Source organism: Falco naumanni, chromosome 5 (genome assembly GCF_017639655.2).
Source record: "Falco naumanni isolate bFalNau1 chromosome 5, bFalNau1.pat, whole genome shotgun sequence".
In the NCBI taxonomy this organism is placed as follows: Eukaryota; Metazoa; Chordata; class Aves; order Falconiformes; family Falconidae; genus Falco; species Falco naumanni.
The window spans coordinates 45,223,896-45,239,216 of NC_054058.1; the positions used below are offsets into that span (position 1 = coordinate 45,223,896).

At 39.2% G+C, this 15,321-nt stretch overlaps 1 protein-coding gene across 3 annotated transcripts in view; it reads right to left on the reverse strand.

Annotated features, from left to right (window-relative positions):
• The window catches only part of FGD6 (FYVE, RhoGEF and PH domain containing 6), a 75,013-nt gene that overhangs the window by 29,761 nt on the left and 29,931 nt on the right, over positions 1–15,321 (reverse strand). For all 3 annotated transcript variants that reach the window (XM_040595130.1, XM_040595129.1, XM_040595131.1), the window contains exons 4-8: positions 12,581–12,648; positions 12,458–12,488; positions 3,825–3,976; positions 2,882–3,038; positions 1,565–1,652 (exon numbers count right to left, since the gene is read on the reverse strand). In XM_040595130.1, coding sequence (XP_040451064.1) covers positions 1,565–1,652; positions 2,882–3,038; positions 3,825–3,976; positions 12,458–12,488; positions 12,581–12,648 — 496 coding nt within the window. The remainder of the gene's footprint in view (positions 1–1,564; positions 1,653–2,881; positions 3,039–3,824; positions 3,977–12,457; positions 12,489–12,580; positions 12,649–15,321) is intronic.

Below are 15,321 nucleotides of genomic sequence, written 5' to 3' on the forward strand. Positions count from 1 at the left end.
ATTACTTTTCTAAATCAGCAGCCAGCATTGCAATCCCACTCCTGTCAATAGCATTTGCAGCTGTATTTAAAGCTGGGCAGTCACAGTGAGGTCTGCAGACTGGGGACACCCACAGCAACCCGATCACCACAGAATGAGTTTTTTCAGGTCGAAAACAGCCTGTACTAGCCACAATGGCAGTTAATAATCATGAGGAATTCCCTTTCAACATCTGAGTTTTGTTTCAGTGCCATTCACCCCAAGACCTTTCATTTTGCCATGTATAACTGGCATGGCATTTACTCCATCGTGATCCGCTTTTGAATCTTTTTAATTAAAACTTTTGAACATATCCAAAGCTCCACTGATTTTGAAGCGTATAACAAGCCTATACCATGCCCTGAGTCAGTATCCTTTAAAATAAAGAAATTCCCCAAACATCCTTTTATGGCTTGATTTCATCAATTAAAAGTCACCAAGATCTTCCCCTACAAAGTAGTCCATTTAATAAGGGGGTTTCACCCTTTTTTCAACACCTGTGACTTTACTAAAAGTTAAACCAGTCAATGTTAATATCTTGGTAACTGCTGTAAAACACTTAAGTCTCTATCTCCCACAGCATCACTAGTCTAAGTACTTGCTGGGGAAATGCCAACAAGCTGCTGCAGAGCCAAAAAAAAAAAAGGTCACAGAGCATTTTATTTTGCAGTTACTACATAAACACAGGCTATTTTTAAATGGCTCATCAAGAAGCAATGGCTTTAAAAACAATGCCTTAAGTATTTCCAAATCCTTACAGGAGCCATCCCCCTCTTACAACAAAGATCTCAAAACACTTCACAAAAGAGGGCTCTATCATTGCCCTCCTCTTACAGAAGAGAAAGTACTGCATCCTGGAGATGACTTGCTCAAGGTCACCCAAACATGCCAGTGCCAGAACAGGGTACAGAGCCCAGATTTTCTAGCCCCAAGCCAGCTTTTCAGCCTACAATGCCCCTGTAACAAGTCTTAAGCGCCTACTGGTGAACACATACTAAACATGTGTTTTGCCTTTAAAAGTGAATGGGTTTTACAGACAAAACACCTGGGTGGGGGAGAAATGGAGAAGCTACTTGCAGCAGTTCATAGCTGCATAGACATCCTTCATTTCCTTCTCCTAGCTCAACTTTTCCATACTACCTTTTTCCTTCATTAAAAAAAAACAACAAACCACCAAAAAGACAAAAAAACCCTACACCAAACCCAAAGCAAAACAGGAGCAATTCCAACCCTCTAAGAAAATTACAGGTTTCTATTACCACAGAAACAAACAGAAACCACCACAGGTTTCACGCTTTCCAAGTACTGCTGAATGTTCCATCAGAGGACACACCACAGCGTTGGGTACGTTAGCTCCCTGCTTGTGCATCTGATGGCAATCAATATTAACACAGAAAACTTCTAAACCCATGCCATGTTTCTAAAAATGCTTCACATATCTGAAGTCAGATAAACATGCTTTACAGATGGTTCCAACTGCCTGAAAACAAGTTTCTGGGACGTGTGAAGACTGGCTTCCCAAGCCTGCAAAAGAGCTTGACTGTACCTGTCAACAGGAGCCTGTATTGGGGAATCCTCTGAACTGGCTTGAGCAGATAGTGCTTGAGGGCCAGACTAGCACAGCGGGGGCTCATCTGAAAGAAACACCCAAAATAAGTTATGATTCTGTGGTAATCAAGGATTCCAGCAAAAGAAAACATACCTACAAACAACTACTGATTACACTGGAGAAGCTTTATCTTAAGAAGGTGCAACTACAGCTAAAACACTGCACTACAAAGCCAGCACCCTGCGTTAAAAGACGCTGGTAAGCACTCATACTCTGTGGATTCAAAACAGGTGCTTTTGCTTATGAGGAAGAGAGATGAAGCTTCCCAGAAATAAAGGAAACATCGGTGGCAAGGGCAACATGCTGCTTCCTAATCCCTCAGCGTCCCTTGGGCAGAAAGGCAGAGAGGACAGCAGTGCTCACTGCAGAAGTTTTAATTAATTAATGCAATTATTTTTTAAATTGATTTAAAGTAATTAATCCACACCTCTAAAGACAACACAGAATTACAAGATCTGTGCTTCAAAAGTGTTAATTATCTTGAGTTTGCATTCAAAATAATGTGCATCTGAAACACTGAGTCCTTAAAAAAGCATCATCTTCTTCCCGTTTTTGCTCACTCTACCTTTGCCCACTGTAAGTAGCCTTTTGAACCACTCATAAGCAAACAGAGCAGGGATTACCCAAGGGGAAGCCCACATAATAGGGGGTAAATTCAGTTTGTGCAGATCAACTGCTTAGGGAGCTTGCTCCTCTTCTCTGATTTGTTTTAAGGAAGTTACATAAAAATCTGGCAATGCTCTTAGGGACAGGAATCAGCTTTCATCTGATTCCTACATGCACTGGGTTTGAAACTTCCAGAAACACGCAGATGAGAAAATTCACATTTATGTTTTCAACCGAAACACCGTTCCTATGAGTAAGCCCCTGCCCTATGACGTGCTAGAGAAATCAACCTGGTTATAATAGGACAGTTAATCAGTGCATAGTATGATCAGAAGACAAAACTGGGGAAAAAAAAAAAGCAGGTATAGATTTTGTTAATGTGTCTTTGATATAATTTGTAGCAAGTGCTGCACTTTCTGAAAATCAAGGTCCTTTATCATATCTCACAGCGGTAGCCAAAATTAGTAGTTACTTCACCAAATCTGAATTTACTTCTTTCCACTTTCACCCTACAAAGTCTCAAGCCAAGACTGCAGAAAAAAAAAAAAGCCCCCCCAAAAATTGGAGGATAGTCTCTAAGGCCTTATGGAGGATCACAACTGCTGAAAAGCCACAAAATAGGATATGTCTTACAAAAGACTACAGTACCTCAAAGTCTTTGACTACTGAAGCAAAACCTGCATTCTTCTTGCACTGTTCATCTAATAGTGCAACATTTTTATCAAATTCTTTGATGTAAGTTGAATACATCTTCAAGTAGGGACCCTTTTTAACGAATATATCAGCAATTCTTTGATGTTCGAGCCTAGAAACAAAAAATAGAGCAATTAGAAAGAGCTAAAAAGAGCATACATCTTAACCCTGCTGCAAAACATCTTTTTCACAGTAAGATGTGCTACTTTAGGTTCTGAACAAAAAGCTTACAGTTCAGCAGATAGCCACCCATCTCAGTAGCTGTTCTGAGAAACCTTACCAGGCACACCTCCACACGCTAGTTTAGTGTTAGATTACAACCACTTAAGACACAGTCCGTTTAAAAAGGTCTTGAACTGTTTGAACACTTCAGTACAAGCTGGATTTCTGAGGAGACAGATCTTCAAATTTCAATATGCAGTCTCCATCCTCTAACAGCAAGCATGGGACTACAGTCTTTACCTATTTCAGTGCCTTTGTCAGTAGGTTTTGTATAGCTGATTTAGATCCATTTAGAGAATGGATTTCAAAGGGATTGTGGCTGTCAATCAGCACCGTGTCTGGTTAGTAGATCTGGACTACCTTTAAAATGCAATGTCCACTTCTTATGGCCATGCATAGACCAGAACATTCAATTAAAAATTAAATTTTAAGTAAAAAAGTGTGATTGCTAAAAAAAATTTTATATTGACGTGACTTCTGGACTTTTCTGGATACATCTAAATGGCAAAAAGTACAGCTAAACAGAAAATTATCTCCTGTACTTTCCAAGTCATTTCTGTCATTTAAGAAGGCATGTGAAACACAAGAGTCAAACCATGGTCACATAGAGTCACATAAGCCCCACAAATAAATTTTAACAACATCAAAGGCATGGTATCCCTTTATTGATAGTCACCAGTGAGATAATCGCTCTTCCAGTTCCCTCAGGAGGTCCCGATTGAGTTCGTACAGCTGAGGTAGGTAGTACAGGATCTGATTCAGGATTCTGTCCTCAATCACTGGCTTTCCAAGCTGCCTAGAGGCATGGGCCACAGCATCCCGGAAATCCTGCCGGAGCACAAAGAGGACAGAACCCCCCCTTCCCATGAGCGAACAGCCTTCAAAGCACCAACAGAGACAACAGCGTTCTCTCCACAGACATTCCAGGCGCTGCTCCCTATTACCAAAGGCAAGGCGGGTACCATCTGGGTTATGTTTCCCCACAGCCTCAGCTTACTCCCCTGGGCCTGCCTTAATCCCTTTGGTTTGATGCTGGAGCTTTACTTTCTTGCTTCCGTATGCATAATATGGAAGTTCTTCATTATTTTTACAACATGCCCTTAAGAAACGTGCTTGTACTGCATAAGAGGAAGCTTAGGAGGAAAAAAAGCTTGTATCTGCAAGGGTGTTGCTAGCCTTGAGTATCTTCTTGCTAATATTTGGGTCAAAAAGCAAAAATGTTGTATCAGCTAATACAGTAATAATATTGTATTTTTAAATCATTCTAGTTTTCCTAAGTTATCTACAAATACCCTTTTGGAAGATGAGCCTTTTGGACAAAAATGTAGGGTCACAACAGCTCTTCTATATACAGGGAAATGAACATCTAACAAAAAGACAGTGTAACTTAGACACATGGGAATAATGAGATTTCAAATGTTAACAAAGATCAAAACCAACACTGGTACCTTCAAAACATTTACAGGGAGACGGAAACCCCTACTTGCACTTGAAGGATCTTCTTATAGCATTTTTATTGTATAACCAGGCTTATTGGTCCTCATTAAACTATACAGAATTAAAAACTGGGCCCCACACAAGTCAGTATGGCCAGGATTGTATCTACATTGAAACTCAGCATCCATCACAAGAAGTATTTTCCCTGATCACATACAAACAAAATTTTCAAAAAAGGAAATTTTCAAAAAAGGTTAACATTTTCATATTTCACTTGAAAACCAACACTGTCTGAACTTACAAAAAAGAAAATGCAAATTATGTGGTGCACTGTATTATTGTGTCTCACTTGAATTTGGGCAACAGTGGAAAAAAGACAATCTGCAATAGCTCTTTTCACGTTTGTGGTCTGCTAAAACCTGATAGTGCAAGCACAATGGACATGCATCCTAAAAAAGGTGACCAGCAACATGTTTGTAAGTATAAAGATGAATTACACTTTAAATGTGCAGGGGGTCCATACCTGCCTTTGAAAATCTGTATAGTCCTGGGGGGGTGGGGGGGGGTGGGGGGGGAGTGGTGGTGAGGAAAAAAATTAGCTCCCTCTTTCCCCTCCCCAGGTTTACTGCTACAGGTCTTACCAGCTCTCTCATCTGTCCAGCATCTGGCACTATTTAGGGTCTCTCAAACTTAAGCCTCAATTTTCCCTTGCCCTCTCTCCTCATTACATCAGCTCTGGGCAACGTGAGCTCCAGACACACTTTCTTGCTTTGTGACCCTCTGGGTCATGAAGGCTGTGACTGGGCAGAGTTATGACAAGAAACTGAAAAGAGATACAGGGCAATGGCTGTGATGGGGGAAGGCTGAGAACTAAATGCAAGGGAGTTAAAAAACAGATGGTGTTATTCATATGGAAATGTTCTGGTTTACATCCTCTGTGCAGACTACTGACACATAGGTTAACTACCAGCTGCATCTTATGGGTTTTCCTGACCCTAGGGCATTGCTTAACACTGAAATGATACATGGAATTACAATGGCAAAAGCTCAAATGAAGCATTCTGAAGAGCTTCATGTAAAATGCATCATCATATTATGATAATATTCTCCCCCCAACCCCCAAATCACATGCACACACAATACACTGTATGTACTTTGCCATGGGGTGAAACAAGAATTTTGTCTGAATGTTATAAGGCTACTTGCATAAGGAAAAGAAAAGCAGTTTTGTCTGTAGCGTAATCAACAACCCAGGCTTTTCCCTGACCAAACAATAAAAGAGCAGGGAACCAGGTTTAAGCACCAGTAGATAAGACAGGAATGTCATTTGTAGTTTAAGAGCATTTATTTAACTTCTAGATATAGAACTCAAAGAGTCTGCAGGATGTTTTCCAAATACAGATTTGGTTTTTCACCAGCTTGATTCAAAGTCCATCAGCCTCATCAGGCTTTGGATCATACCATGAAAAACTATCATTAAAACAGCCAACCAAAACTTTGCTTCATCACTCTCCTCATCCCCCTTCCAAAACTGAGTAAATGGAGGAAGCCTTGTAGAGAGGAAACGCAGGGAAGACAGATAAAGTGGAGCTTTCAAATGATGCAAACCAGCCTGCTAAACAACAAAAGAGCTAGATTTCAATGCTTTTTTATGTTTTTCCTTTTTTAAAAAAATTATCATGTCTTCACTACAGAAGCAGTACAATGCATTTGTCACTGCAATCATATTAAGATTTATTTTTAACCTGGCAGTGGGTGTGAAGTAACTGTCGTGCCAAGTTCATCTTGAGATAAACTTCAGAGCTGAAAACAGAGAGCACATGCCTGAGGAGTGGGAGTAGGAAAAGTAAAACATAACAAGACAGGAGTTAACAGTGTTTACACTTGAAGGTGCTGGCCTTCTGAGAAAGTAATTTCTTAACCAAAAGGACAAAACACAGAATAGGTCTGTTTTAATTGCCAAATGTAAAATACGTTAACTGAAAAAGTAAATTCTGAAATTTCACTCCTAAGGGTGACTTAGAAGTTGCATTAATAATCATTTAATGCACCAGAATCTAATCACTTCCAAAACAAAATCCCTACACTGCTACATCAAAACAGAATCACTGTTGCAAATTATACATTGTCTTGATATCTATATATAACTGCAATAAGTGATTCATATTTCAAACATATTTATCATATAGTATTATATAACGCTGCTGAAGAGCATTGCTTTCATCAATGTGTTCAAAGACAGTCGCCTAGGTAGTCCTAGAAATTATTCTGTTTGAAGCAATGCTGCAATCCATAACAGCGAATCCTAAAGACAGAGATTTTCTAATTAAAAATGGGCCTTTCAAATACTACAATCTTACTCATTAAAAAAGCCTTGTCATGCTTTGGAATTAATGTGCTTATTTCACTGAAAACCACCATTTGCAGCTCCAGACAAAAAGTTTCATATGCTGTATGACAGAAAACAAAAGATTATGCTAGTTATACTGAATCATACCAGCTTCTTATCAGGATAATTTTTCCTTTCAGAAGGAGGGAGGCTATTATGCACTTTCTGAAATGCTGGTTTATAGTTTATAGTTTACATTATATTCTGGTCCAATAATAATCTTCTGATACCACTTTTTACTGCAAAAGGCAATTGTCTTCACACAGCTACTTCAAGAGGACAGCACTCCTTATCATCCCTGGAACACACATTCTTTCCAAACCAGAAAGTCTTAGTTTCTAGACTAGGACAGCATCCCACTGAGTACCTGTCCGTATAAAAATCTAGTTTAGGCAGTTTTGAAGGCTTCTGAGTACATATTGTTGCTGAATTACTGTCTGATAAAGCATTCCCAACTTGAAAATGTTTAAAGAATTTTATTTATCCTATTAGCAAACACTCCTCCTAGAGCTGCGCAGGTTTTAAACAATATTTGAGGAAGATACCACCATTGCTGCTTCTATTTCCTCCCACCCCTCCTTCAATGCAGCTTCCTTAAATAAGCAAAGAGCAGTGATATCTGAAATAATTTTGACCCTGTTGTGAATCATCTGTGATCAGCCCACGCACTTCCCCTCTGCAAAGGCCCTGACTCACAGTCCCTCTCGGTTCTTCCACTGGAGGATTCCCAGCGTGCAGCAAAGCAACCTGTCTGCATCAAAGGAGCGAAGGAACACATTCAGGTGTAAGCCAAAGTAGGTGCTGACCAGGCTAAACCCTCACTCAGCTGCTGGCTGGGTTCAGTGCACCTTCAGGTATCTAATAGCTGAATTAAGATAATTTCAAATGGGTGAAATTAAAACTTCTTGTGAATTTAACCAGAAGAGAAAAAGCTACACGATCTTAAGTGTGGTCACGTGTTTTCTTCCTAAGGCTTCAACCAATATTCATCTTGGATCCGTTTTCCTAGAACATACCATCAGTAAAGCAAAAATAAACCATAATCCCTTCTGCTGAGGTACAACTCCCAGCTAAATACACCTGCAGATAGCTCAAATATCAGTTTCATTTAAGGAAAAAAAATATGGTTGCATTTGGACGCTTTTCAAGGAACACACACACACAAATTCCCTATGCAGGGGGAGGAGAGAAGGGGAGGAAGTTTCACACTCTGGGGAACAGCCAAGCTGCTGTATGTGACAAACTGTAAACAGGACTGCTAGCAATACTGCTACAGAAGACTTTACAAATACGTTATTTAAAATATAAACAGGCAATCTTAACTGCGGTTAGACTATTAGCCATAAACTGTTAAGTTAAACTACGATGATAGTTAATGTAGACTCTAAGTGTGGGTCGTGACATTTTTCAAACATATGAGATCGCTTCTGGAAAGCGGCCAAGTAGTTCCGCACCTTTTTTCTCAAGTAGTAAAATCATTTATAAGTCTTAAACAACATAAGATAGTTAATTTTTTACAAAAATCAATTATTTGACTGTGGCATATTCCCAGAATGTGATTTCAAGGAATAGGCTGGGTAGTAGAACAATGTTTCCTTCCAAACCAACGCTATTTCATTAGCCTTGTTAACAAGATAAATACAGCTGCAATTCATTGTCAAATGTCTCAATCAGCAATTCCACAGCACTTCATGACTAGAAATGTATCAACATACTCACCTCAGACTGGTCAAATATTGAAGTTTTACAGTGGAGAGAAAGGAGTTGAGATTGACAGAATTTTCCACAGCTAAACAGCAGGTCAGTTGTAAGCCAGGACCAGAGGTCAGGACTTTCTTTGCTTCAATACCCGTAGCGATTTTATTTCTCAGTATACAGGCTACATTATTTTTCCAAATCTACTATGAATTATTGTTCATAATATTTAAAAAGTATACATTTTTATAGACATGTAAAACTATTATATAGTTTGTGTGTATATATATACAAATTTTGCAACTGTTTTCTGAAAATGTAAACATACTAAACCAGAATTTCTCACTCTTGTAAGCATCTTGTAAGATGCTTCTCACTCTTGTAAGAAGGACACACACCTTTGGCCTCTTACCTGCCTTCAATAAAGGACTGATCTTTTGGCTGCAGAAGAGTTAGAGGTGCCTCCTGACAACATCCTACCTGTTCTCAGAGCCCTAATTAGGACAGAGCTGGGGTCTAAGTCAGAAGCCCAGATCTAAAGGCTCAGGTAAAAGCTCACAGGCCTGACCTTTTCTTTGCTCACAACAGCACAAAGTGATACACTAAGCCCTGCAGCGGAAGGAGTCATCCCAAAAAGCACGTTCCTCTGCTTGCCCAGAATCTCACTGCCCATACCATAGCAGCAGAGGGAAAACAAAATCAAACAGGATAGGAGAACAAAAAGAGTGGTGGGTTTTGGCAAAACATTTGGAACAACAATGGACAAAAGAACAGCAAATAAGCCAGGCAGCTTACCCTTACAGCAGCAGGGTGCTGCTGAGGAGGTCCTCTCGCTTGTGCAAAGCAAACTGTTTACAAATAATTCCACAACATACTAGTACAAATAGCACCAATCCCACCTTGCTCCTTTTCTGGAAACACCAGGTGTTTTATGGACACAGAGCACCTCAGACAGTAGTGACAAGCTTGCTTCTCTTACATCACCTAGATTTTACACCCAGTTCACTGTTCCTTGGGTTTTTTTCCTGTAAGTGCTCTTAGGGAAGAAACAGCACTTCTCCCATCTTCTCAACCCCTGTTTAGCCTCTGGAGGCCATGCATGAACCACCTCACAAAGGTGCATAGAGATGAGCTGGTTTGATTTGAGCCCCTTTGTTTTCACAAGTTTTTAACAGCATTTTTACTGGAATCTTGTCCTCTAAGAAAGCAATACAATAATTACAGAGATACAGAGAATTCAAGATGACATCTGATGTTTGATTACTCCCTCAAGTAGCCCCATTCACCGTTGAATGTACCTTTGACAGAGCATCAGTGTGCAAAGCCAGTCCCTTATCTCTGTTATGACCAGCTTATTTTGTTATTACAGAAACGTCCTCAAGTGTCTATCATTTTCTAGAGAACTTCTGTAGTCTTTCTGCAACAGAAGTAGTCAGGTGTACTTACAAAGTGTGACAATTCTTGAAATAGGCTGGCACCCTGCTATCTTGGAAGGGCTGCTCCACTTTGTCAATATAAAAGAATAAAATGCTAAAAAAAAATCCCATGGTACTTGTGATCAGTTTGCAGTCACATTCCCACCTTCTCATCTGCTTCAGACTCCACTTCAAATGTTCTAAGCAGTAGCAATTTTTCTTACATCAACAGTGCTGTTCCCTGGCTGGACTAAGAGCCATGGAGCTGCATTAACTGGCATTGGTAAAACAGGCTGAGGAGAACACTATTAATTTCAGTTCATTGCTAGTGGAATTAGTCACTAAATTTCAAGTATTTACTCTTTGGAAAACACCAATAGATGGTTCAGAAGGTATAACAGAGCCTCCCATGACCGGCTAAATCTTTACTGTGGGTAAAACAGCCCAGCCTGGGGAAAATCTAAGTTTTAATTCCAGAAATCTATCAGAGGTTGCTTGACTGGCAGTTAGCAGTCCTGACACTTGAAACTAGTGAGCCAAAATGGTTCAGTGCATGTGAAATAAAAAGGATAGTTTTATCAACGTTTAAATGTTATCCACATAAGAAACATATGATTAAACAGATTTAATAATGTCTGCAACAAACATACACAGTTCCTACGGCATACTACTCTGTGGAAATAAAATAAAATTAGTTATTCCAAGCTCTCTCAGGTATGGCAATTTTTATTTAATGAAGAATGCCTGCACACAGAGCTTCAAAACCGGTGCCCACTCTGACAAGGACACTCGCCAAGGCTCCCACCACAGGCCAACAGACATGTTATGGGCAAAGTATTTCCTCGACTCCTAGCCTAGCATCTTCTCTGTTAGACCAGGCTGAATACACGTCAATTGTTATTGCTAGCCAACAAAAACATTCCTAATGGTTTTTATATGGCAGCTAGACACTATTATACTGTCATGAAGAGAGTTGTGACTGACCCATTAGAAAAAAAGAGAAGAAAAAAAAGCAAAACACATCCTATAGCACTGTACGTTTACACTGTGTGGACAACCTTAAGTTTATGCCAGAAACTTCCTGAACTTCCTATTTTCCCTCTCCCATATTCTTCCTCTGCTTGCCTGCATCCTCCTCACCAACAGCCTTTTCTTCCAGTACCGTGCACATAATCTGACAAACTGGTACGCTGAAAAGTGAAGACTCATTTAAGATACAAGTTATATGCCTGAAAAATATGGTAACTAAAAATCATATAGCTTAAAACTTGTCTATACTCAGTAGACAACTCCCTTCCTTTAACCAGTGTTTAAGTTTGAGTTCTGTTACTAGAAACCATGTCAAATACAAATTACATATTAGCCACAACTGCCTGACCCAGCTTTTAAAAACCAGGCTTGAACAGAATAAAAAAATCAATTACTAAAATGGAAGGCAAAAAAGGAATCAACAAGTGGTGTAGTCAGTTTTTTGTTTCCTGAAAGATCTCCCTATTACAGGACTGCATACATTCATCTATAAGAGCCTTTGTTCCCAGTTTCACAGAACATGCTTCTCAAGAGACTGAGATAGACCAAAGCATCTGTTTGCAATATAACCACTTCTATTGCCCAAGGAAAAAAAAAAAATCACTATGCTTGCATTTCATAGAGGCACAAAATAGTACAAACACACACACATCACCCAGAAGTCTACAGAAAACAGAAAAACCAGAGCTAGACAAAGCTAAATTCTTCATTAATTTACTATAACCACCTTCAACACAGCATGTTTAAAATGATTGGTCTGCATAAGCATGGATTAAATACTTAACCCTTGCTGTGGACAACACATTGCAGGTACTACAATCACAGCTGTTATCAGAAAGCAAGCATCTGTCAAAGAATTGCAGCCTCAAAAAATATACTGCCATGGTGATGGATGCATCATTAGAGCTAACTAAATTACCTAAAGAATGTGTATTTTTTTATGTACCATTTCTAAAGGTGAATTGCTCCTGCATCCCCCTGCTACTTTAGAAATTATTCTAACCAAAGATTTTATTTTGGTTGCTATGGTACAAGCTGGCTTATAAATATGATGCTGATTAACATGAATGGATATGTATTCCATTTTCAATATTCAAGCAATATCACCACTCAGTTGTAAGACTGCATACATTAATTAAGGAGATGCAGAAGGAACCACCAAAATACTCATCCACTACATAAAATCTGAAAATTTAAAGTTATAAAGATTAATCTAATTAAGCATGTTTTGAATATGTAGACAGCAGAAAAAAAAAAAGTCACATTCATTACAATAAAGCCTCAACACAGAACTTTAACAAATTAAACAAATAGAACAGGAAACTTTTTTTTTTAGGTACTTACAATGTGCAAGAGTTTTAGCACATCCACAAACCTACCAGAAAAGCAAGAAAAAGCAAATAGTTACATTTTAATTCCCCAATTAAAATAAACTGAGTAGCTGTTAAGTTTAGCATTGACACTTACACTTTCTCTGAGCTCATGATCTCCTTGGCAATATGGTAAACCTTTGTTTTCTTTCCAGCTGCCTTACTCTGCAAATAAAATTATGTTATACGATGCACCTTCCAAAACTGTCATAAAGATAATTTCCAGCTAGTAGTTCCTCAAATTCAATGTAATTATTCAACAGTTATTTCTAATAAAAACATTTTATACTGCTTTGAAATCTTCCAGCCTTTCAGGATCTGTGAGAAAAATCAATTTAGCTTGTAGCTGGAAACAACATTAGCTAAGAGTAGTTTTTAAAATGCTATGAGCCTGTCTATTTAATTATTACAGGAAGCACTGAAGTCCATAAAGAGTGAAGCCCTAGCAAGTAATGATCACTGTTTAGCAAAAGTAGTAAAGTATAGGTAATATTTCTACATTATTTCTTTTTTTTTTTTTTTCGATTAATACAGCAATGGTAATACTTCTAGCAAACTCAAATGGGTTTCAGGAACATTTTAAATGAAATACACATTTTCTTTACTGAAAAAGAAGATGAAAGGAGGAAAAAGAAAAAAAATCATACTGAAAAGTCAACTTCTGGCAATCTACTAAAGAAGCTGCTGGAATACATAGCAACTATACTGCAAAGATGTAGAAGTGTGAGCCTTGTCATCTACCTGAAACACTGTGGAGGCAATGTTGGTTTTTATGCGCACATGCTTGGCTTCCAAAAAAATCAATGCTACTGTTCAACATCAGATAGAAGGAACAGGTGTAACAAAGCAAAAGCGGGTAGGTGTCAGGATACAAATGTGTTTTCTACACAGTGTAGCTCCCCATGTACAATTTCCCTCAGATAAAACACCTTTCTCCATAACAGCTTTCATGGTTTGCCATATGCTTCTCTGCTGCCAGCTGTCACCACATCTATTAGATATTCAGGCTTTCATTTTAATGGGCTGCAAAGAAAGAGTGTGGGTGAGGAACACTAAAACATCACAGGATATACCACACGGGAGTGTGATGGAAGTCCTGGGGAGGCTGTATCAGGTATGGTACTATAATATAGGCATTGAACAGTTTATCTAGAAAAGCAGGTATCAGCAGCATTAGGTACATGAACCTTTGGTTCATAAGCACTAATGTGAGATTTGTCCAGCGTTTTAGTTCTTCTCTGAACCTAGAAACAAGCCTCAAATGCTGGAAATCAAACCATGGAACTGATTATATTCATAGATTGGTTTTAATAATATTGTTGTATTAAAAAATAAAAAAAATCTAAAATATTTTTTAATTTGAATTTGACACAGTGCTAAATTACTAAATTAAGATTAATTTATAAATTTAATAATTTGGTGTTGCATCCCATATATGCAAAATACATTACTTATTTTATATAGTACGTAGACATCTTTACACAGAGCTAGGATTTTACTTGTAAAGTTACACTTATTTCCAAAAAAAATACCCAGTAAGGGTCAATCAGACTCAGGTGAAACTGTAACACCGATCCTCAGTTATCCATTTCTTTTTAGAAAGCACAGCTGACACACTCCCTATGAGACTGAATTCACAAGTAACTCAATTATGCACAGCAAGGTATCTGCCATCACTGTCAGTGTGGCAGTTGCAAATGAGATGAAAATTAGTATTTTGAGAACAAGACGCTATCGCTAAACAACTACAAAATGAAGTATCACAGTCTGTTTTCAACCCCATTTGAAAGACTTTTCACGTACCAGCTGGCACTGAAAAGGCCACTTTGCATTTGCTCAGCCAAAGGTACTCTGGGTCTAAGAGAGTCTCTAATGGGAGAACTGAAGGGATGCAAATCCGGCTCTCAGACATGGCACTGGAAAGGAACCCTGTAACTCTTCTAATGGATAAAACACATCAAAACAGCCAGATGCTTGTGGTAAGGAGAAACAGAAACAAGCCCAGCTGATGACCAATGCAGAGACTGCTTCACTCTCCTCTGCAGCTGCTCTCTGTTAGGAAGTTGGTTGTTAATCCCCAGCTGCCGGCTGCACGTGCCGCAGGCGGCCAAGGCAAGCCGATGAGCAGATGCTTCACAGCAAGTGCTGAATGGCTCTGTGAAACCTGCCTGAGAAGCCTCCTAACGGGGATGCTTTCCTGTAAAACTCCAACATGAAAGGTTGAGGCCATTTCTAGAGGCACACAGGGTAAGTTAGCTTCTATACAGGTACCATCCTGATTAATTTCACAGGCACAAGCTTTCCCCTCAACTCTCTTTCCCTCCCCCAATTTATTCCTCTCAGAAGGTTTGTTTAAATGACATTCAGGTTTGACACATTGTCGGGTCTTCTTTTCCAGCACTAAAAAGTCTCATTGACTTTCCGTGTTTTGTTGTGGTTTTTTTTTTATTATTATTCATTTTTAAGGAAAGGAAGCGAATATAATCCCTGTCAAAGGAAACACAGCTGCCAGGACTAATGCTGAGGAGAGGCACCAGTCCAAAGGCAGGGTGGTGTCAGGGCATCCAGGACTGAGAAGTAAGACAGTGGGTATCCCCAAGGAGAGGGATAGGACACCCAGAACTTAATTTCATTCTGAGTAGTGAGCACTGTATTCCTGCTCCTCATCTGAAGAAGAAATAAAATCAAAATAGGGGAAATGATTCCAAGCTGGCACTTGCAGAATCAGAAGGTCAGAACTCAACCCCAACAGCCAAGCGTGGCTTACATTCCTCCAAGGGCCATAGAGGTGGCTCTGCAACCCTACGATGACAGCTCTCTTGCCACACCAATAGTCTC